This window comes from Scleropages formosus, chromosome 7, assembly GCF_900964775.1.
Source record: "Scleropages formosus chromosome 7, fSclFor1.1, whole genome shotgun sequence".
Classification (NCBI taxonomy): Eukaryota; Metazoa; Chordata; class Actinopteri; order Osteoglossiformes; family Osteoglossidae; genus Scleropages; species Scleropages formosus.
This window is the reverse complement of record NC_041812.1, coordinates 3,976,801-4,000,704: the sequence shown is the minus strand read 5'-3', so window position 1 is coordinate 4,000,704 and position 23,904 is coordinate 3,976,801. Positions and strand designations below refer to the sequence as shown.

General features: G+C 44.3%; 1 protein-coding gene across 2 annotated transcripts in view; it reads right to left on the bottom strand.

Moving 5' to 3' along the window:
• Positions 1–19,873, bottom strand: part of lyrm4a (LYR motif containing 4 a) — a 36,199-nt gene extending 16,326 nt beyond the window's left edge. Inside the window, exons 1-3 of one of the 2 annotated variants that reach the window (XR_001965644.1) lie at positions 19,763–19,873; positions 15,512–15,632; positions 2,581–2,700 (exon numbers count right to left, since the gene is read on the bottom strand). Coding sequence is in view for 1 of the 2 variants with exons in the window: in XM_018741761.1 (XP_018597277.1) it covers positions 15,512–15,632; positions 19,763–19,848 (207 nt within the window). In the remaining variant the exon portion in view is untranslated. The remainder of the gene's footprint in view (positions 1–2,580; positions 2,701–15,511; positions 15,633–19,762) is intronic. The other variant, XM_018741761.1, reaches the window with a different exon arrangement.
• Positions 19,874–23,904: the final 4,031 nt, after the last annotated feature.

The following is a 23,904-nucleotide window of genomic DNA, read 5'->3' as shown; positions in this document are numbered from 1 at the left end:
GGGTGGACTGTGGAGCAAACAATGACACACTACACCTAAACACATGCACACCTGAAGATACCGTGGATGTTACTCAACCCTTACCAACAGGGTATTATGAAGGAAAGAGCTTAAAGTAAGAAGGCATTGTTTGTGAAATGCAGATTTAGCAGGTTGAAAGAATTAAGTAAAATATTTGGGCAGGGCTGCCATGGGCTCAGACACGGGTTTGAATGCAGCTCAATCTGTGTGGAGTTTGTGTTTTTTCTCCCATCATCCAAAGACATGTGTTTCAGGCGAATTGGTGATTCTAAACTGGCGTGCGTGTGCGTGTGTGTCCAGCGATGGACAACCCGCACATCCAGGACGTACCCTGCTTCATGTCCTACATTACCGGAATAGGTTCCAGACCACTGTGACCCCTCATTTCACAAATAGATAATACGAATAAATGAAAGAATGAACAAACAGATTGGGTCAAAATTAAACGAACTTAAATCAATGTAACTGCTTCACATCACTGCCCATTTACTTTAAACAAGCCTGGTAAAAAGCTCAGAGAAGAAGCTGCCTTGACACAACAGGGTGCTGAGAGCAAAGGCAGGTCTACCGCGGAAAGGAATGTCAAGACGGAGCTTTCCGCTGTGTGCCCGTGGATGTGCTCGAGTCATTCCTCACTCTCCGTTGATGAATAATAAATTGCCTGTAAAGCTACTTTGAAATGAGTCCCCCTGGTGAACGTGGGAACGAGCAGTTCGCATTTCATCTACTTTAAACGTTCACAGCGCACTGTAATAAAACACCAATACTGGTAAAATACTGCCCTAATCTTATCCCTGCACAGGGTAACCTTTAGCCGCTTCTCATGAGGCCAGAAGCCCAGTATTCAATTAATGAGACTACCAGAAGGGACCGCGCATCGTCCCACTCGAACTGACGCCCCAAGACCCCTTACTGAAACATGGATTAAATTCATCAACACACAAAAAAAAAAAAAAAAAAACAAAAAAAAAACCACAGACCATGTAGTGGAAATACAGGACTGTAACGACGGTTACATAAAGCCACCACGTGCCAAGCATCGTGCAGCGAGGCTCCGCTTGCTAAGGCAAACACTGCCACTACCATTCCTTCCCAGGTAACCTGTGCCCAGCGAGATCTAACGATGCTCAGGATGCTCTTTTGGTTTCGTGGGGGATTTGGCTCTGGGTTAGAGCAACCAGGGCACCAGTCAGCGCGATCCAACAGCTGGAACCCAGCTAAAGCAGCCTGCCCACTGCTGGATGGGGAGGACGGAATTAAGCGCAATGAATATTTATATTTATTTATATCACAGGTAATCTAATTGGAGGGGTCACACCAGATACCCACTGGCGTCCCAAAGTAAGGGACGTCACACACTCCTGAACCACCGGGTGAGGCACTACTGTTGCAATTGCTCCACTCTCCCTTACTGCAGCGAGCAAGTCATCGACTGGTGACCTACCGCAAGCGTCACTTATCGATGCAGACTCGGTGCCTTGTGCCATGAGGGCCCCTACCTGTTCCTGGGGGTGTTAAAGTCTCAAAGACATGTTCTTACATTGAGGAACAGAGACCTTGTCTACCCTGAGCATCTCCAACGTGGTGCCAATCAGCCAGACGGCCGCCGAGCCCCGCCGTCCTCGTTAGACTGTAGGATGCCACATACATCCTCTGTCAGCATTTCAGAATGCTGCAGGTTCCCATGGCGACATACGTCTTTATTGCAATGGCTCCTGTGGTGATGAATATGTATAACCCACAGTGTATCCATGGTGACGACTTAATATACCTGTCAAATAAAGCGTGGGTGTACACTGAATATCTGTAGTGGTGTTTGCTTCCTGACTGCGTGCGGCACACGTCGTGTGCGTTCACCGTTTTCCGGGGACGTTATCTGCACAGTTTGGCCTGCAGTGCCAGTCAAAAGTTAGAGTACGCTTGCTGGAAACTGTTTTTTCTTCCACTACGCGTTCAGTTAATATGTCTGAGCAGGAAATGAGGCAGGATGTCTTCCCAGCTTTCCTGCAGCAGTTCACTGAGACATAGGACATTTTTGGCTTGCTTCGCCTTCACTCTTCTGTCCAGTTCCTCCGATGCATGTATTGCACAGGTTTGTCGAGCTGTACTCACACATATCTATAACACGAGCGGTTTCATTTTCCTTAACACTGGCAGCTGTGTTACACACGGCACCGCAGGAGTTGGTAAACAAGAAACCATCGAGAATCCACGAGCTCCGGAAGAAAAACACATGAAGCACATTCAACGAGTGGAAATGCAGCAAAAAAAAAAAAAAAACCTCGGTTGTTCAGAACAACAGCATCATTTCACACAGGAACTTGATGCATTTTGCGCTTCACCCGAATGGGTGAAATAGGACACGGTGAACAAAGTGCTGGATTATTTTCAGACGGGAGCTTTTGAACCCTTGACTACGGCTGTGCGGAAGCAACACACGCATGACTTGGTGTGCCTCTGCCTGCTTTGCGTCGCTGTCAGAGACAGGGGGAGAGAAAAAAAATATCCCAGCCAGAAGCTTGTACTCGAGAAAAAACAAATCAACAATCCTCGAGTCACCTCATACAAAGTTGACATTAGAAATCCATTTCCCTGTTTTGTGTCCCACTCAGGAGTCGCTCGCCCTGCAGGCTGTCCGAATCTCTACTCAGCCATTACCACCTTGACTCCTGCATCCCTCTGCAAAAAAAAAAAAAAAAAATCATTTTATGGAAGTCACCTCCAAACAAAGTAAGTTTATATTCACAAGGTGGACTGCACGGTAAATGGATGTGAAATGTGTAGTGGGGTAGGGAGGGTGATTTAGCCCCTGGGGCCTTGCTGCTGGTCTGCACATCCTGCACTACAAAGGAGACCGTGAAAAAAGCACAGCTGCTGTGGAAACCTGATGTCACAAAGGCAACATTATACAAGCAGAGAGAACGCTGGGATTTTCTTTTCAACTACGTTACATTACATTGATTCATTTGGTTGATGCCTTTTGTCCAAAGTGGCTTACAGGTAGGGTTAGGCTTTTATATTAAGCTGCTTACAGCAATTTACTCATGTGCATACATTTATACAGCTGGGTAAAGTTTACTGGAGCAAGATATGGTAAGAATGTTGATCAAGGGTACTAAAGTGGGGACTACAGAATGGGAATGTAATAACCACTGTTACAATGACACCTTTGCTTGAATTCATAACAGGGGAAATACATGTGCATCTTAAAACCAATCTCTCCTAAACATGAATAAATAAAACTGAACAAAGCAGTGGCAATGTACTCAGTGTTTCTGCAGTTTTAAAATACGAAGCTGCATATACAGCCTGCTGTTACCCTTTCCAAACAGCACATCTGGCTGGAGCAGAATCCAGCCTCGCAGAAACCCAAGGGCAGATTTCAGTGGCTCTGCCAAGGTCCCTCCCCCTGCCCCGTCCTCATCAGTCCCCAGGCTCCGTCACTGCCCGTCTCCATCCTGTCTCCTCTTCAACCGTTCCCAGCCTCTGCCCTTGTCCAGGGTCCAGAGAAGCTCAGCAGATAACTCACTTTCATCAGCCTCCTCGCCATCTAGCACAAAGCCTTGGGTTTCCTTGAGAAATTTCAAACATGTTTAGCAGTTTGGCTCAGTGTCTACCCCTAGATACCCAAAGATTAACATATTTGTGCTCAGAGGGGAAGCAAGCAGCACAGAGGTTCAGGAAAATTACTTGTAATGTGAAAGTTGTAGGTTCAAGCCCCACTGTCAACTATGGGCAACAGCAGATGGAAGAGTGGTTAGAGCTATCACCACAGCAATCTGAAGGCTCCCAGTTGGAAACCTCCTCCTCCTGCTGTCCTACCTTTGCTCAAAGTACTTACCTTGGGCAAGAAAACATTAACAAGAAAACCCTCCAGTGCAAATGGTAAATAATTGTAAAGTTGATTTTCTAATACTGAAAGTCCCCCTGAATAAATAATAATTATAAAACTGTGTTAGTACCCTTGATCAAGCTACTTGTTTCAGTGTTATCCACTAAAATACTCAGCTGTATAAGAAGGCCAAATTCTGTGACTCTGATAAAAGCATCATGTTAACACCTAAAAGATCATTTCCTTCCTGTGCTATTGGTTTTGTATGGCTGTGCACGGAGATCAGTTCCGTCTGAGTTTCGCAGTTTAGTGCAGAAAAGAAAAACCCAAATGAGCATCAAAGTCCTACATCACCTCTTCTATTACACATCTACCTAGAAACCCCAGACAGTCTCTCCGCTGTCATCGCCACCGACGGTCTCTGCGAGTACGCATTTTTAAGTGCTCTTTCTGTAACAGCTGCAGGATTCCAGCTGCGGATCGCTGAAGCATTCCTACGGGCTCTCCGACACATGAATCAGGTCGTGTGATGCAGCGCAGTCGCAGGCTCGGAGCATTTCACAAAGAAGCCTTGCGCTCCATATTGAACAACCACACAAAGGACTGCAGCCACAGGCACACAATGGCAGGACTCCTATGAAAAAGGAAAATCAGAATCTCATTATCCAGGATGCCAAGTCGCTCTTCTTGAACCACGGCAGCGGTTTCAAGTGTTCCAGCGGTTTTCGTTTAGGCTGAAACGGCACGTTTTCAGTGCCCGTTCGCAAGCGCAGCTGCCCGGAACATGCGTTTATATTCTATACTCTCAGCTGGGTTCAGAGGGCTTGCATCACCCGTCCGTGTTTTGTGTCGCCCAAGGATGATTACCAAGCCGGTGCCATCAGCGCAGGCCAAACCGGTGCCTTAGCACCTCAATCCAGGTCCGTCAACACGCAGTGCCATCCCGGCATTCCGTCGCCACAGGCGGGTTCAGAACCAGCTCAGTGTAACAGTCACACCGCGAGGAGGCCGACAACCATACACTGATCTTTACACCATGGCATAAAGCTCAAAAAGAGCCAGCTGGAAAGTTAGGGCTCTGCATACATGACCTCTTCATATTAACCTTGGGAAAATTAAAATTGTTTTTATTAAATAAGTAAAATGAACATCAAAATGTCTACACTGAAAGTGGTTAAGTCTCAAAGGTTTTAGAATAATATCTCATTGCAGACCTGATGATTTCTTGGACAAAAATGGTCTTGTTTTAAAACAATAACACAAAAAGTAGATGAGATGCCACATTTCCAAGGAGAATCCAAATCATTGTTAAATCCATAGAGAAAACATAAGACATTAAGGAAACTTTGTTTAAAAAATAAAAAAAATAAAAAAGACCCAAGAAGCTGATGAGCTGAAATCAGAACAGCTGAATGTAGGGGAAACGGTTTACCCTGAACAGGAGGAAAAAATAAAAACTTTGTGGAAAAAGTGAGAAGCAGGGGAATTGACAAATGTGAAATCAATGTGGTGAACAAGTGAGCTCCACTAATACAGGACCACTTGGTCTCCAGGGAGGCTGTTTCATGGCTGCTCCTCTGTCTAGTAAAACAGAGAGGAAATAAACAAAAAACGAGAAAAAAGTATAGTGAAGGACTGGCACATGGAGATAGTGCTTCATGTAGACTTAAGCAGTTTTTTAAAAAAAAAAAAAAAACTATAAAAATCTTTCCCCAGTAGAAAATAAAGAATGCAAAAATATTTCCAACTCAGTATTACTAGAATAAGGATAATTTTTGGAAAAAGGAACATCACAACACTGCAGCGCTTTGGCATTAAGCACGGAATTGAGCAGAGCGTGGTATTCCATTCACAGAGGAACACTGGCAAAAAAAAAAAAAAAAAACCCGTCGACTAAAGTTACATTTATTCGTTTAGCTGATGCTTTTCTTCAAAGCAATTTACAATGTTAAATTAATTACAATTATTTACCCATTTATACAGCTGTGTAATTTTTACTGGAACAATTTAAGGTAAGTATCTTGCTCAAGGGTACTACAACTAGAATTGGGATTCAAACCTGCGACCTTTGAGTCCCAGGGAAGCAGCTCTAACCACAATGCTTCCTGCTGTGACCCGTAAGTCTGTAAATCACCCTAAACAAACTACCGACTGCCACAATACACTACTTTTGAGGCAGAACAGACACAGGTAGGTGCTACATGGAGACACACACCCATTTATGTCCACAAACACACACACTTACAGCTAGCCAACTGGGATCAAAGATCTGATGTGTTGACCAGTTCTACTCATCCAGACTAGTTATAACTCATGGACCACTAAAACCTGGTTCCAAACCTATTCGGGATGTGAACCCTGCTAATGCTGTGCTCAAACACAAGCACGTTACAAAACAACGCTGAGAAATAATCGCTACCCCTGCGTTCCTGAGCCCCCATGTGATACAACACAAATGGCGACAACCCGGCCAAGTTCAAGGCCGATGGTGGCGTAGAGAGGGCAGCGCTCCCCATGCAACAGATTAAAATATGAAACGAATACAGACATGAATTATGCATAAAGGGCGTGAGAAACAGACTAAATAAAACCGAAGCCAGCTAGCGACTGCATGAAGGGGAATATGGAGTCTGGGAGAGGAGGCAGATCACTGGAGGACTTTGTGTGTGTGTGTGTGTGTCTGGCTCTGCATGCGCCTAATAATAACTTATTTATGAGCCTCTCTTCCTGTGTTCTCGCAGAGACCTAAATTCTGCGTTCATGCGCCCAACGCGAAGCTCACAATTTCAGCCGCCAAGTAATTCAATTTAGGGAAAAGAGAAAAAGAAGAGATCAAAGGGGTTGGACCGCATCATTTAACGCCTCCGTCTCACCTCCGAGTGACAGCGTTCCTTGATGAGGAGTCAAGAAAAAAAGGCAGAAAGGGTGTGGAAAAGACGGAGGCATAAAAGCTGCTTGTGTGACATCCGTGATCCGTCAAGGAACAAAAAGGCAGAAGCGGCAGGACCGACACAGACAATGTCCACACGAACAGGAACAGGAAGAGGGATGCTGAAAGATCCGGGGGGAGAATTCTGGATCCCATCTCAAGTCGTTATCTCACTTCTCAGCCCAAATCCACGCTGAGTAGCAGGAAGATTAATGGGGGGGCTCGGGTAGGATGGAAGCATGTTCGCCATGTATGGCTGCTTCCGGCCCCCAAATTGGGATAAGCCGAGGGTTGGGATAGGGACTGCGGCCTCGTCAGAAAGAGAACGCGGAAAAGTCTCGCCGCTTCCCTCCACGCTGTCCTCAGATCAGGCTTGAAGGGCCGGGCGGCGGAGCGGGGTTCTACAGTCGAGAGATGCAGCTCCTCTTGCCTTCAGCCCTGCCTCATTAATTTTAAGGGTCTCCGTTTTCCCAGGATGCTCCTCTTCTTTCGCCTCTCAGCACCAGCGCCTAAATTGGCCTTGTTTTTTCTGGTGGAGATTTACAGGCTACACAGCAGGACGCTGAACCCGGTGGGACTCTGATGATATACTGTGGAATATTCCGAGAGGGAAAATATGGATTCGGGATGGAAAAAGAAATAAGCCTTTCGCTTTTGGAGGATACAAAATACTTGCATGCTATATAAATGTTCCCAAAAAACATCTCTTCCTGATCTTAAAGACAATAATAATAATAATTTTGTGCAAAGGTAGCACTTCTGTCCACTGTGACGTAGAGCTGTACCCACTAACACAGCTGGATGTTTCACAGGGGCTATTTAGACCAAGTACCTAAACAACATGTATTGTTTCAGGGTCTCGGGGTAAACAAGAAAAAATTTTACTGGGGGTAGCAGGGGGCATAGCGATTAGAGCTGTCATCTCGCAATTTGGGGAACAGGCTTGGAATCCCTGCTCTCGGTGGAGCACCCACGATCAAGGTACTTACTGTAAATCGATACTGTACAAATCACCCAACTTTACAAATAGGTAAAGAATCGTATCTTGGAATACAAGTCTAACGCTATATGTCACCTTGGAGAAAAGGTTCAGCGAAATCAGTAAATATAATAAATAATGATAAGAAGACATTTGTACCCAACACAAACCTATCATAAAAATCTAGAGCACGTACAACTTTCGTGCTTCACAGATAAAGGGGTGTTTTATGGAAGGAACGTGATCGACTCCCGTCTCCAGCCGTGACCCACAGGAAGTGGAACCTGATTGAGAGGAAACGTGAAGTCCTTAAACAGGTCAGCAGCCCTTTAGGACCTGTATCAATGTTCTTTCAGAAGGTGAAGTAGGAAAGCAGGAGACAGCATTTGGAGGGTCAGAGATGGGTCTCCAAGAGCTCACAAGACTCAGCCAGGGGGCAGAAGAATTGTCCTCATTAGTATGTTGATATTTGCATAGCCAGTATTGCAGGGGCACATTAATGATGCATCCGAGGCCAGGGAGGTAAGGGTTAAAAGGAAGGGGCGCCAGTGTAAAGAAAAGGTCACTTAGAGAAGTGGAATCCGTACCGTGGCCACACGTACAAAACAACAGACACGTCTCATGGTGCCATGGATTGTCTTTCGTTTATACTGAGTCCTCAATACCTGGGACCAGAAGTCTGTTTATAACTGTTTGCAACTCCAAAGTCACTTTTACCACATCGTAATCAATAATAGGTGAATAATACAGACCCTCCATACACTTTTTAACAGGCTAGTTTCTGTAAATAACCTTTGGCAAAGCTACAGTGAATAAAAGATGCTTTAAAAATGTTTCCATCCAGCCCTTATCAATAACCATTCGCGGTGATGTGCTGTGTCATGGAAACAGGGCACGGCAGGGTTCCTCCTACAAATGACACCACATCATCACTTTTTTTTTTCCTTTTTTTTTTACACTTCAAAACAACATTAAAATTAAAACACGTTGAAAATGACTGAAAAATCTAAGACTAAGAAATACGTCTCCACAACCTCCCATTCAATTGCACTGAGCATTTAATCCCATAAGCATTTCGCAGTGTTTGTCAGCTTCATGCCATTTCCAACTTACTTTAACTATCTAGACAATCAATAAAAGCTTAATAAAACAGATGTCCCTCAATTTATTTATGGTTTGGGTTCTGCAAAAGTCAAGAATATAGTTATAATAAATAAAAAATGTTACACACTTTTCAACACTTTTATTAACTTGTGACCTACATTAAAATTAAGACATTTAAAAATCACGGAATGAAAAAACACCTACTTGCCACAAACCCCAAGTGAATGCCAATCGTTGACTGATTAATTTCATAAACACGCACGTTTGTCATGTTGATCTCCAGCTCTGAGGAATGTCAGCCAACCGGTAAACAAGAGAATCCAGTGAATTCATTAGAGACACTTCTGTTAAAGGCGACGAGTTATTATTAACTAGTATTTAGAGGTCTTTTCCCAAGATGACTTATTGTAGCGCATAGCTTTGTAAAGCCGATGTGGAGGGAATCGGATTCAAACCCACACCCAAAAGCACAGCCCGAGTGCTGTGACGCACTGTCACGACCCACTGAGCTACTGTGCCTTTCCCTTTCACAGCTAAATGAAGAACGTGGACAACAAATCTGAGTCAGCAGTTTGCGCAAGATATAGGGTGAAATATGTGGCAAAAAATAAAACGAGAGCAAGCGGTTCAACACCGGCGCATCTTCAAGGCAGCATTGCTGACAGGTGGATGTTGGGTCTGCCTACACAGTCGCTCCACCTGTGAGGGTCCTCATAGACGTGCCGGTGACAGCAGGTAGGTGGCCACGGTCGACCCAAGCGCCTCACTCACAACTGTGCTGCCACCCACTTAATGAGACGGGGGAGAGCGAATCGTAGCCTCAACCTACGCAGTGTGGAAGTGGCCTGCCAGAGCACAGCAAACCACACTCCCACGCACACCACCTCTGCTTTGGAGGGCAGAGGCAGAGGCTCTCAGGTCAGCACCAGCTACTCAAAAGCCCCGGTTGCTCTTCTGGCACTTGGTTGGAAACCATCCGTATGTCTGGACAACCACTTAAATTCACTCTCTCACGCGAACGGTAGCTCAGTGCCTGACCAGGCTGCTCGCTGTAGCACATCCTCCCGTCCCCTGCAGAGTGTGTCCACCATGCTGCTGTCAGACAGGTTGTCACAGTCCCGTGAATCCCACTGGGACCATGAGCTCCTGCTGGTCCGGTCTGCAGAGCAGAGTGGCTCCTTCAGCCTCCTGCTAAATCCTGCTACTCCATCACCTCGCCATTACACATCCCAGCAGACACACACGCTGCACTCTCAGTCCTGGGCATCCGGCGGGTCAGCAGCACTGGCCATCTTCATCCCACATCGCTGTTAGTCGCCAGTTTCTGCTTCTAACACAAAGGCAATGGAGTGGACTTCAGCACAGCCTCTGAAGCGCTTTCAGATATGAACCTACACCTTTCTGTATCACAGGCTCATAGACCTGAGAGAATGAGGCGCTACGCTAAGAGGCCTGGGACCCTTTGTGATTATTCATCAGGTAGCTTCATTATGAAGACAAGCTCACAACAGATCACAGATTGTTACAGCAATTAGTCCACTTGGGGACGTGTGGGGTGAGGCTGAGCAGATGTTCATCTATATGCAGCCATATACACTCAGGGAGCACTTTATTAGGAACGCTATACTAATACTGGGTAGGGCCTCCCTTTGCTCTCAAAACAGCCTCAATTCCTTATGGTATGGATTCCATAAGATGTTGGAAACATGCTTTTGATATTCTGGTTCCTGTCGAAATGCATCATGCAATTTCTGCAGATTTGTCAGCTGCACATTCAAGCTGGGAATCTTCCGTTCTACCACATCCCAAAGGTGTTCTACTGGATTCAGATCCGGTGACTGGGAAAGCCACTGGAGAACACTGAACTCATTGACAAGTTCATGAATCCAATTTCAGATGACTTTTGTTTTGTGACACGATGCATTATCATGCTGGAAGTAGCCATCAGAAGATGAATAAACTGTGGCCATAAAGGGATCCACATGGTCAGCAACAATACTCAGATCAGCTGTGGCGTTCAAGTGACGATTGACTGGCATTAAAGGGTCCGAAGTGTGCCAAGGAAACATTCCCCACAACATTACACCACCACCACCACCAACCAAGCAGGATTCTTGACACAAGGCAGGTGGGGTCCATGCATTCATGTTGTTGATGCCAAATTCTGACCTTACCATCTGTATGCCTCAGCATAAATCAAGATTCAGACCAGGTTCAATCAAACCAGACTACGTTTATCCAGTCTTCAACTGTCCAATTTTGGTGAGCCTGTGAGCTTCTGTTGTTGTAGCCCATCCACCTCAAGGTTCAACATGTTGAGCAGAAAAGCATTTTAAAATGTCCACCACAGTTGTAAACAGTGGTTATCTGCCAGCTTGAACCACACACACACAAACAGTCTGAAACCGCTTGTCCCAAGCGGGGTCATGGCGAACAGGAGCCTAATCTGGCAACACAGGGCGCAGGGCTAGAAGAGGAGGGGACACACCCAGGACGGGATGCCAGTCCGTCGCAAGGAACCCTAAGCAGGAGTCGAACTCCAGACCAGCCGGAGAGCGGCACCCGGCCAAACCCGCTGCGCCACCGCACCTCTTTCAGCTCAAACCAGTTTGGCCATTTTCTTCTGACCTCTCTCATCAACAAGGCGTTTCCATCCACAGAACTGCTGTTCACTGGATGTTTTTTTTTTTTTTTTGTTTCCCACACCATTCCAAATAAACTCCAGAAACTGTTGTGCACGAAAATCCCAGGAGATCAGCAGTTACAGAAATACTCAAACAGCCCACCTGGTGCCAAAAATCATGCCACGGTGAAAATCACTGAGGTCACATTTTCCCCCCATTATGGTGTTTGATGTGAACATTAACTTAAGTTCCCGACCTGTACCTGCATGATTTTATGCATTGTGCTGCTGCCACATTATTAGCTGATGAGATAATTACATGAATATGTAGGTGTACAGGTATTCCTAATAAAGTGCTCCATGAATGTATTTTCTGTAATGTATAGTTATATGTGTACGTGTCTGAATAATCCTCTGTTCTTTTAAAAATACAACTGCGCTACAAAGACCTGAAGTACATTTAAGAGTCTGGATAAAAACAACCATGAATCCATCATTAATAACCCCTTATCTACTGCAGGGCCACAGTGGTCTAGAGCCTATCTCAGAAGCATAGAGCCAAGGTAGGGTACATCCTGGATAGGGCACCATCGCCATCACAAATTACACACATTAGAGACAATTTAGAATCATATATTCACTTGAAACGTGTATCTGGACTGCTGGAGGAACGTGACGCACCTGGAGAAAACCCACACAAACACAGGGAGAACATATAAACTCCACACAGACTGAGACATATCGGATCCCACATCCAAACCCACGGGCACAGGAGTGAGGAGGCAACTGAACCATCTACTGTGCCACAAGAGATGAAAAAATGGTATAGATGAAAAATGTTCCTATGTATCTTCGTTATAAAACCAGTAACACATGGTTTATGTGTAGCTAAATTAAACACCTTCAGAATAACTCACACAGTCAAGCTTTTCCCACGTAAAACCACACAGAAGTTACAGAAACTCTATTTTTATGTCAAGAGCCCACGTGCAACCACGTCCTATCAGGTGCCGAAATGTCCACAGGCACTGGCTTCCGGAAAAGAGCTCAGCTAGATGTTCTTCACACCGTCCGATCGCACGAGCTGCTTTTCATTTAAAACTAATCTTCCTTAAATATCCCTGGTTGGATTTTAATTCCAGTGGAAGTAGCACTCTGCTTCGCCTGATGAACGTTTCCCCTCTTCGGAGCGTGTTTAACTATGCCAGAGCCTTTTCTCTACCCAGAGGAGCGTTACAGTGAAACACATAGGTGTCATGTCTCAATTACACGTGGAGATGGAAGCGAAGGAGTGCATAATTCTCATGGGCTGAGAGCCTCCCTGGCAGCAAGTGGCTGCTGACATTCTGACGGTAGTTTAGGGGCTGGTTTCATGTTCGGGGTCACGACGAAACTATGGCACAAGAGCTAGAAAGAACTGACGAACAAAGGTCATAGGTTTCAACACGGTAGGCTCACCTGGGAGAAATCATGTAGCAGAAAAACAGCAAAGTACATTTTATTGGGCAACGGACAGTATCATTTTTACATTTTGCCAGCAGCTGTCCTCACAACTTTAGAAAAAAAAAAAATTCTATTCAAAAAAAGAAAGAAAGAAAAACATAATTAGTATTCTGAAACACTTCATAAAAACAAAATGGACCAACATGCACACATCATGGTGGATGTCCACCTATGTAGGGACTCACACAGGGACAGCTGATAGCGTAGTGGGTAGAGCAACTGCCTTCGGACCCAAAGGTCACAGGTTCAAGCCTCCCCTCCTGCTGTAGTACCCTTGAGCAAGGTACTAACCCTAAAGTGGTCCAGTAAAATTTCCTAGCTCTATAAATGGGTAAATCATCATAACCTTAACATTTTAAGTCACTTTGGAGAAATTAAATCTCTCAGCTAAATGAATAAATGTAAATGTATGTCTGTTCCAGACTTCCAATGATTCAGCAACCAGAACTTTTCCGGCATTTCAAAACAACACCAGGCTGTCACTCAAAGGACAGACACGGCCCAGGATCTCGCTGCGGGAGCTGAAAAGTGGGCTGACCGCGAGCAACTGCTCCTTGGCAACATTACATTTATTTATTCAGCAAACATTTCTCTCCAAAGCGACATTCAATGAACTCTATGTAGTGTTATCAGCCCACACACCTTATTCACTGTGGTGACTTACACTGCTAGATACACTCCTTACCCATCACTCATCCATACATCAGTGCAACACACTCTCTCTGTGTCACTCACACACTATGGGGGAACCTGAACAGCATGTCTTTGGAGTGTGGGAGGAAACCAGAGCACCTAGAGGAAACCCACGCAGACACGGGGAGAACATGCAAACTCCACACAGACTGAGCAGGAATCAAACCCACATCCTCTCGCACCATCCACTCGCCATGTCACCGTGCCGCCCTACATGCCGACAACGTGATAGCCCAGTGAACACCAAGCCCCACCCGCTTATTCAGGTGCTGAAGATTAGTGAATTTCCTATTGTTCTCTTCAGCAGAGCCATTGAAATCGTTCACATTTAAACTGATCTGTTCCCGCCATACTTTTTGGAATTTTACTTTTCAGTTTTTTTTATTCACATTTGATTGCTCTCCCACTCTGACACACATCTACCTGTAAACAGATTTGGTTTTCTCACAATTTATCCTGGAATGTGCACACTTGTTATTCAAAACTGAAATGCAATCTGAAATTGTGAATTTTGAATGCTCTTTATACCTAACTTAAGCAGGAGTCCACACTATAAGGTAGAGTAAGTGCCACAGAGTCCAGTTTGACTCATCGCTACAATATGGGTAGTTTTCCTGGTTAGGGAGGGTAGGAAGAAAGCTGCACAGTTGTGTAGCCAGTACAACTGGTACCTCGCAGTGCCCAAGCTACACGTTCAACCATTGGTTTGAATCCCGCTCAGGCTGTGTGGAGTTTACATGTTCTCTGCATGCCCACAAACTAAAGACACACATGGAGGCAAAACCATTACCTCCATCACCATGAAAACTAGTAGCCTGGCAGTTGGTAGTGCAGTGATTACAGCTGCTGCCTTTGGACCGAAAGATTGCAGGTCTGAATCTCACTTCCAACTGTAGTACCCCTAAGCAAGGTATTTACCCTAAATTGCTCCAGTAAAAAAAAAATTACCCAGCTGTATAAATGGGTAAATAATCTTAGGTAGATTAACACTAAATAGCTTTGGAGAAAAGCTAAATGAATAAATGTAAAATCGTGCAAGTGGTCATCATGAATCAACTTCTACTCGTTATGTTACTTCACTTAGCAGGCTCTAAGTAGCTATCCAAAGCTAATTCCAATTAACTCTATGTAGTGTTGTCAGAAGGGGGTGCGGTGGCGCAGTGGGTTGGACCGGGTCCTGCTCTCTGGCGGGTCTGGGGTTCGAGTCCCGCGTGGGGTGCCTTGCGGCGGACTGGCGTCCCGTCCTGGGTGTGTCCCCTCCCCCTCCGGCCTCACGCCCTGTGTTGCCGGGTAGGCTCCGGTTCCCCGCGACCCCGTATGGGGCAAGCGGTTCTGAAAATGTGTGTATGTGGTGTTGTCAGCCCACACCTTACTCACCCAAGGTGACTTACACCACTATATACATTACTTACAACAGGTCACTCCTCCATACATCAGTGAAACACACTCTCTCGGTCACTCGCACACTATGGGTGACTAAGACTCCCCGACCTACCTGAACAGCACGTCTTTGACTGTGGGAGGAAACCAGAGCACCCACACAGACACACCCAGGACAGGTAAACTCCACAGACTGAGTGGGGGTCAAACCCACATCCTCTCACACGACCGAGGCACTGTGAGACAGCAGCGCTACTCACTGTAGCGCTGTGCCGCCCAACTGCACGTACTCAACCTCAACTCCAGATACCCCCATAGGAAAACCAACTTGCATAGCTACTTTTTCCATTTACAGTATTCACATGATATGTCAACTAATATTGGTCCATAAAAGCGCACCATTTAATTCTGCGATGGCATGGTTGGAGGGACCGACGGACAACGAACCTGCCTCTTGATGACCGCTAGATTCTCCCGGGCCTGGTTCAGGAGCAGGTCCAGAGTTCTGGGGTTGTCCACATTACGGTTTGCACGGAAGCCATCCCTCACCCTTCGCAGGGCATATGTCCTGGAACACATTGCAACAGTACGGTCAACAGCGCATTTTGTACACCGTTTGACTACTGAGTGGTATAATCAGAAGACTCTGAGCCTTGAAACTGCAAATGGATTGGACTCATAGGATTAGGTTTCACAGCATTAAAAGGACGTCCAAGTGACAAAATTAACAGTTCTTGGGATTCATCAGTCTGCCATCTCCACCGAGCTGAGGCTCCACAAACGACCAAGGCCTGTCAAGAGATGATATCCCAGCCTGGATGACAGAGACTCTGTTGTGCAAAGTCCATAAATCAAACTCAGATGTACTCCCCTTTCCAGTGCACTGCAGAGCGGAACGCAACTAAGCGATCCACCAAAATTCCAGCCCCTGCAGCAGCGACACACAGTGCAAGAGCAGGCCTGTGAAGATGGTTCCAACTCTAGATGCCAAGGACTTATGACCCCTGAAGTGGGTGACATTTGCTGCTCAGCATCTCCCAAAAGAGAAGTTCTGGATTATTAATGAGTTTGTAGCCTTTGTGGAGCTGGGAGAGCACCGCCTAGATACACCACCCACAGGGCTCTGGCAGATGTTGACCCCCATTTCATCAGGCAGGCAACCAGAGCACACAGATACCTCCATTAGCGGTTTAGTTATTGCTCTTTTATTTCATTCCTTTTAGTAATTTAGCATACACACACACATTTTCTGAACCCCTTGTCCCATAATAATTGTTTTAAAATTAAAACAAATATCAAAACAAATGATAGTATGAAATACTCTTTTCTGCGTTTATTTGCTACTACAACAAGTATAACTAACCTACGTTGCACTTTCCAAGCTCCAGAGCACGAGCGTGAAGAGGAACCCTGCTGGACAGAGAGCGAGCTTGAACCAGAGACATCGAGAACCACCTTGACCCACGTGAAATCACTCGCTAACTGCACAACCTCTCTTCACCTCCTTCCTACCCAGTACCTTGTAAAGAAAAGGACAAATTAAAGGAATAAAAAAAATAGTTTGTCACACCCAGCTTGAGCATTTCTGCTTCATCTTGTCACCCAGGGGGACCCTTCCATATGCATACATGTATATATGTGTATATGTGTGTGTGTGCGCATACGTACATACATATACACACACACACACACACACACATTTTTTTCCAGGTTAGAAATAACCATTACAGCACAAATATCTCCATTTATGTAACGTACATACACATGTACTGTATTACTGATCTCTTATGACGATGTTTCAATTAGTGTCCCATGAGGTAACATTAAAAAGTTCAGGTCAGTTAACTAGTTAAGTCAGATAAGGCATCAGACATTCAGAAGATAAACATGGTATTACTGTTGTTGTTGTGTGGGTAACAACAAAGCAATTTACAGTATTAGACCCAGAGCTGGGTATTTTTACTTTCGTAATTCACAGATAGTACCCTACTCAAGGGAACTGCAGCAGTGAAGATTTATTGGTAAAAAGGAGTTTAACATATTTCATTTTTCATCTGTACAACTGTCCACAGTGTCGCACCTACGCAGGAATCACAGAGACGCACTGCGTGTACACGGAGAAACAGAAGAGCGATCTGCAAAGCGGGTTGGTTGGCTGCGTCGTCACATCGGTGGTCCACGGAGAGCAGCTGTTCCAAAAGACCCCTCCGCTGAGCTCAGGGAATATGCACCGCGCCATCGGCACGGAAACTCCATGTTTCTTTAATAGAGGCTTAAGCGCACGAGCACAACGGCGCAAGACTCCCATCACAGTGTGACAGAATCTCAAGCTTCACATCGCTACGAGCTGCAAAGAGTTGTGACAGAACTAAAACGTTACATAAATCAGCACACGCAAAATTACCTTTCAAAGAGGCAACTTAAAATGGAAGATGCTAGCAGTGCGTTTTGGAGCAGACAAGGAGGCCTGGGAAATGGGAAACATTTGGATTATAACAATTAAATCCAGAATGCTATTCAGCATGTAGAAAAGATCCTCAATTTCTACATATTGATATGAAATGATTGCTTCAAATAAGCTGTTAAATACTGCCAACAGGTCTGAACACTGAGATACGCGACGAATCCACCCGACCAGACCTAGTCACAGAGCTCCTCATTTGTTGATTTATTCATTTGCAGCTGTCATCGACATACCCTGCGGAATGTATCATCCTGAACAAGAGCATCCCCTGCGGTCGTACGCAGAGATAAAGCTGCAACAAACCGACACGCTATTCTCACATCCTGGCTGCTGAAAAAGCTTGCTAACAATAGAAAGAGGAGCGGCGCATATTGATGAATAATTAGAATCCCATTACGTGGCAGGAACTGAATAATGTGAACAGCATCGCCTTCACTGTCACTGCCCATCTGTGCAGAGGAAAACAATCCACTGGTTACACAAATTTGATCATTTTTAACAAAGCCCCTCCATTTTCACTAAGCCCGCAAACAGGTATAGTTTTGTCAATCTCTCTCCAACCAAGGGAAGCGCAGAGTGTAACACGGTGTACAGCCAAGATGGTATGCCAGTCCTTCTGATGACAAAGAACACAGAGAAAACCCAACACTCACAGGGAGAACATGCAAATCAGGGCTGGGTAAGATCCTGAAATCAAATACAATGAGTGCCAACTACTCAGTGTTTTTCAGTTTCACAGTAAGTAAAACAAGATCGGTGTCACAATGGGACACAGCAAGTTAAACAAGAGCGACAAGGATTGAAAAGGCGAGTCTAAGAGACATTCCTCACATGTGCTCCCTGCACTTCTTGCATATGGTGGTTTCCCTCTTTCACTCAGTTAGGCCAGGTTTGCTCCTCTTCAGAGGTGTCTGTGATAAAAAGCACTCCTTCTGATGCTTCCCACCTCCATCAACATTCCACTTGTTTTTTTTATATTAAAGCAACTGCCACAGTTTCTATTGTAACCACAGCAGAAAAACCAGCTGCACCCTGGCACGCCTTCCACACTCTAAAACATCCTGCCACAGGTGCTGGGCACAAACCTAAAGACCCCAGCTTACTTCAAAAGGCTCCAGCTGCAGCTTCAGAGGATCAGCATCTTGCCCTTTCACCATCCATGCAGAAAACAGCCAGGAGAGGACTTTGTACCGCAGTAATTCAGGGGCCACATTTTGAATTACAGGGACAACATACAGTACAAATCAGTCAACTTTACATCTTTGCATCTCAGGACCTTTGATGTCTCTTCATTTCTTTAATGATTTGAACCTATACATTTATTCTATGAGAAATTTAAAACAGCAAGCGCTGCGTCAGGATGACCATAAGTAATTATTTTTTGTTTACCACAGATGGGTGTAACGAAGCAGACAATTGAGTAAAAGATGGCGGAACACATAAAGGTAAAACAGAATCTTGTCTGTTTTACCAGATCCCACCATATGAATTGATAACAAAAGGTGAGATACGTAGGGCTGTGACAAAAAAACCCTGTGTTTAGTGAAACGGATTATTCTCTGCTATAACACTCTGTTATATTTCTAATTAAATAAAGCTCACATCCACATTAAGCTATTCAGGGACTCAATATCTAACAGAGTAACAATATATTGGCAGCAGGTGGCATGGTGGTTTGAGGACCTGGAACCAAACCTGCTCCTGTTGAAGTGCTGTTTAACATGATACTTATCCTGAACTGATAAAGTAAAAAATTACCCTGCTGTGTATATGAGTAAAAATTGTAAAACTGTCAGCACTGTGAAAGAAAAGGCATCACATAAATTATTAGAATGTAATTTGAAAGATTTTCCTGGCATATTAAAGGACTAAAATGCAGGGAAATGTGCTGTAAAAGACTATCCACTTGTGACTTGTTCTTGAGGAAAGAAGAGGTAAACAAAACAGTAAACCAGAATATAACAGCAGTCTGAGAACCTAAAATTAAATTCTACATATTTGCCCATTTGGGGGAAAGAGAAACTGCTGAAACTCGTTTGTCGCAGAAGAAATATATGTAGTTTACTGGTTTCTATATCTGAAAACCAGGTGTGAGAGAGTCTGCCTGCATAACAGCGAACTTGCTGGACAGAGAGAGTAGCTGCTCCCAGTCTTTGCACTGAGTGTGCACTGAATTCGCAGTAGAATGAATCCCGTTTTAAAGTTACCGAAAAGTGCTCCGCTCCGCCAATTACCTGAAATTATACGAAGGGAATTTCTTACTCTCCTTCATAAGCATCCTGTAGAGAGAAATCACCTGAGAGCGACTGGAAGACGCCATCTTACAACAATCGCCGGGCCCTTCGCTTCCAGGACCCCTGGTGAATGGCGTCTAGATACGTGCCTGCATAGAACTGACAACTGAAGAGTTTAACATCATTTATATCTCGAGTTAAAGATTTATATTTTGCACTTAAAATATACACACTTTACGTAATATTTTTCTTTGTAATTTTTTATTCGAACTTTCTAATAGTGTCATTTTTGTTCAGGCAATAATCAAGGGCGACTATTGTAATTGCTAGGTTGCGAAGGGGGATACAGAAGATGAACGCAGACGTTTCTGGTGGTCAGATAGCATTAGAGATGCTGACAGTTGATTATCATAACTGATGCATAAATATAAGCCTTAGCAGAAATGATATCGTGCAGCTGGGATTCATTTTTTTCCCCATTTCTCATAGACAGTGTTTGCACAGACATATTTTGACATAAAGGGTGTCATAATCCAAACGTTTTATTATGGTATTTGATGCAGCCCCTATTTATTGAGATGCTGTCCTTCCTTGTTTAAAATCAACTTCCATCACCATTCTCAAAGGCTCTCGGGCTGAAGATCTATTAATAAGGACAAGTGTAGAAGGTGAATGCATAAACAGCCTGTATATACAGCACATGTGAAGAGTGAAATCATTTTCCTTGTGATTTAGTACAGCTTTTAGAGAATTGTGGATATAATACAGGTTGCGAGTTTTACTATAGTATTGGTATGGTGGCACAGCAAGTAGTGCTGCTGTCTCACTGCCTGGGTGGTGCAAGATAACATGGGTTTGATCCCCACTCCATCTGTGTGCAGTTTCCTCTCGGTGCTCTGGTTTCCTCCCACACTCCAAAGACATGCTGTTCAGGCTCACCAATAGTGTGTGTGTGTGTGTGTGTGTGTGTGTGTGTGTGTGTGTGTGTGTGTGTGTGTTCCACTGATGTATGGATGAGTGACCCAGTGTAAGTAGTGTATCTAGCAGTGTAAGTCTTTGGGTGCTCTGGTTTCCTCCCACAATCCAAAGACATGCTGTTCAGCTTCCCCAATAATGTGTGAGTGACAGAGAGAGTGTGTTCCACTGATGTATGGATGAGTGGCCCGAGTGTAAGTAGTGTATCTAGCAGTGTAAGTCACCGCGGTGAATAAGGTGTGTGGGCTGATAACACTACACAGAGTTCATTGGAAGTCACTTTGGAGAAAAGTGTCTGCTAAATATGTAAATGTAATTTGATGTCCTACAGTGACACATTTAGCTTACCATGATAACAAAGGGGGTTTGTTGGGATGCCCAAGTATCCCACACTACAGATTCCATCTGTGAAAAGGTCATTTATAATACAGTCGAAGACCTGTCTTCTCATAAGTATTTTTCTACTGGTGACACATTACATGACACTTTTGTATTTTTCAGACCGGCAACTTTCAAGGGACATCAAAGGGAAATTTCAAAATTAGCGTCAATGATTTTCTTGGAACATACGGTTCAACTTAGCTGTGCGAGGAACAGACATTCTAAAAGACTGCTCATGATATTCTACATAGAACTCTTAAACGCCTCTCCAGTGCTTCCCAAAAAAAGATTTCACATAAAACAGATTTTTTTCACTCTTAATGATCCTGCATTAATTAATTTAATGACACTTTACACCAAAGCCACTTACAATGTTAAGCTACTTACCCATTTATACAGCTGGGGAATTTTAGTAGAGCAATTTAGGGTACACATGATGCTCAAGGGTACTACAAGCAGGGGTGGGGATCAAACCTGTGTCTTTTAGAGCCAAAGGCAGCAGCTCTAACCACTATAATACCAGCTGTCCCATCAGAAAGCCTACTGATTTTACAAGTTTCAAGGCTATAACAGCAACACTCTAGTGAGTACCTTACCAGGAGCCCACATCAAAAATTTGGTCCCACCAGCAGTGGTTTCTAACTCCAGAAATGGATTATCATAGGTTTTATTTTATATACTATTATTAAATATAGGTGCAGCTGGTAGTGTAGTGCATGGAATTGTCCACTTTGGAACCAAAGGTCGGTATCAAGGCACTTAGCCTAAATTGCTCCAGTAAAAATGACCCAGCTGTACAAATGGGTAAAAATTCATAAGTAGCTTAACGTTCTAAGTCAGTATGGAGAAAAACAGCTAAAAGTGAAATATATACATACACCATGATATTTGCATTTTTAATTTAGGTTTATTCATTCAGCTGATGCCCTTCTCCAAAGAAACTTACAGTGTTAGTCTATCTACAATTATTTACCCATTTATACAGCTAAGTAATGTTACTCAAGCAATTTTAGGGATAAGTACATTGCTCAAGGGTACTGCACCTAGAGGTGGGGATCAAACCAGCAGCCTTTGGGTCCAAAGGTAGCAGCTCTGACCACTACTCTACCAGCTTCCCTTGCTTGATCACTAAGTGAATATCTGTAAATTATACATTCATTTAGCTGGCATTTTTCTCCCAAGCAACTTACAGGATTAATTATTTACCCTTTTATACAGCAGGGTAATTTACTTTATATTCATTTACTTAGCTGATATTTTTTCCAAAGTGACTTATCATTATAAGCATTTATGCCACTAGATGAATTTCATTGGAGCAGCTTAGAGGAAGTACACAGCAGGGTGGGGATCGAACCTGTAACTGTAGGATCTAGAGGCAATAGCGCTAACCGCCATGCTACCAGCTGTCTATAATTAGCTCGCAATATTTAATTATAGAACCATCCATACAGCGAGTTGTTCATCGGTGTGACTCGGAATTTTAAGGTGAAAATTTATTTATCTTAAGTAGGACATCAACATTCCAGGCCAGGCATCACCTCAAATACAGTGAATCTATTAAAACCACCAGTTGCCACATTCATCAAGTCAACCTTGACATTTTATTTCGAAGCAGAGTGATAGAGACGCAGCCAACTTATCAACACGTTGTCAGGCGCAAGAGAAGCGGACGGAGTTTCCCACATACCGTACCTATAGAGAGGGGAATACTGTCTCTTTGACCTTAGGAGAGATCAATATCATGCTTATTGCTTATGATTATGATGAAGTGATCTGCTCTGCGCAGTATTAGCGACTGATGAAGCCTATGTGACATTTTATTCCTTTTTTTTCCTCTCTCTGTGTGGGAGGATGTGTAAAAAGAGCTTATGCGTCTTACAGGGAGGGAAGATCCTCCACCCAGGGCAAGGCAAAGGGCTGATGAATAGGCACTCTCATTTATCAAGTGGAGCCGCTGAATCAATTTGGGAGTCAGGAAGCCCAGTACAGAAATTTTGAACAATAAAAGGACTCTATTGGAACTACATTTGGCCACTGGGAAATATCCAGGCGCTCAAAGCTGTATTTTGGTTTTTTTTTCTTAACATGCCGTATTTGCTCGAGGAGTCCTGGCTTTACCAGACTTTTCATGGAAATTCTGTGCAGCTGTCACTAAATGTTTATCAGGAGAAAATCAATTCTGTCTGCCCTTAAAAACGTTGACATTGGAAGTTTCATCCTTTTCACTTTATTAGCCACGTTTAAATGGGACTGCATGGCAGTAACCCAGTGGTGACTTACATTTATTCATTTAGCAGACACTTTTATTTACTTACTTTTCTCCAAAGCGACTTCCAATGAACTCTATGTAGTGTTACTAGCTCACACACCTTATTCACCACGGTGACTTACACTGTAGATACACTACTTACACTGGGTCACTCATCCATACATCAGTGGAACACACACTCTCTCTCTGTCTCTCACACACTATGGGGGAACCTGAACAGCATGTCTTTGGACTGTGGGAGGAAACCAGAGCACCTGGAGGAAACCCCCACAATCAAAGGGAGAACACACAGACTCCAGACAGACTGAGTGGGGATTGAACCCTTGTTCTCAGCAGCACTACTCTCTGTGTCACCATGCCACCCTACTTCAAGAGGAAGCATGAAGCTCATAGCTATTAATCCCGTGTTACTGAATACCATGTTATGAATTGTTATATCATCCTGGGCTTGAAGAGGTCTGGCAACCATCCAGCACTTCCAAGGTGACCAGTCATTCCAGGCACTTTAGAAAAAGAC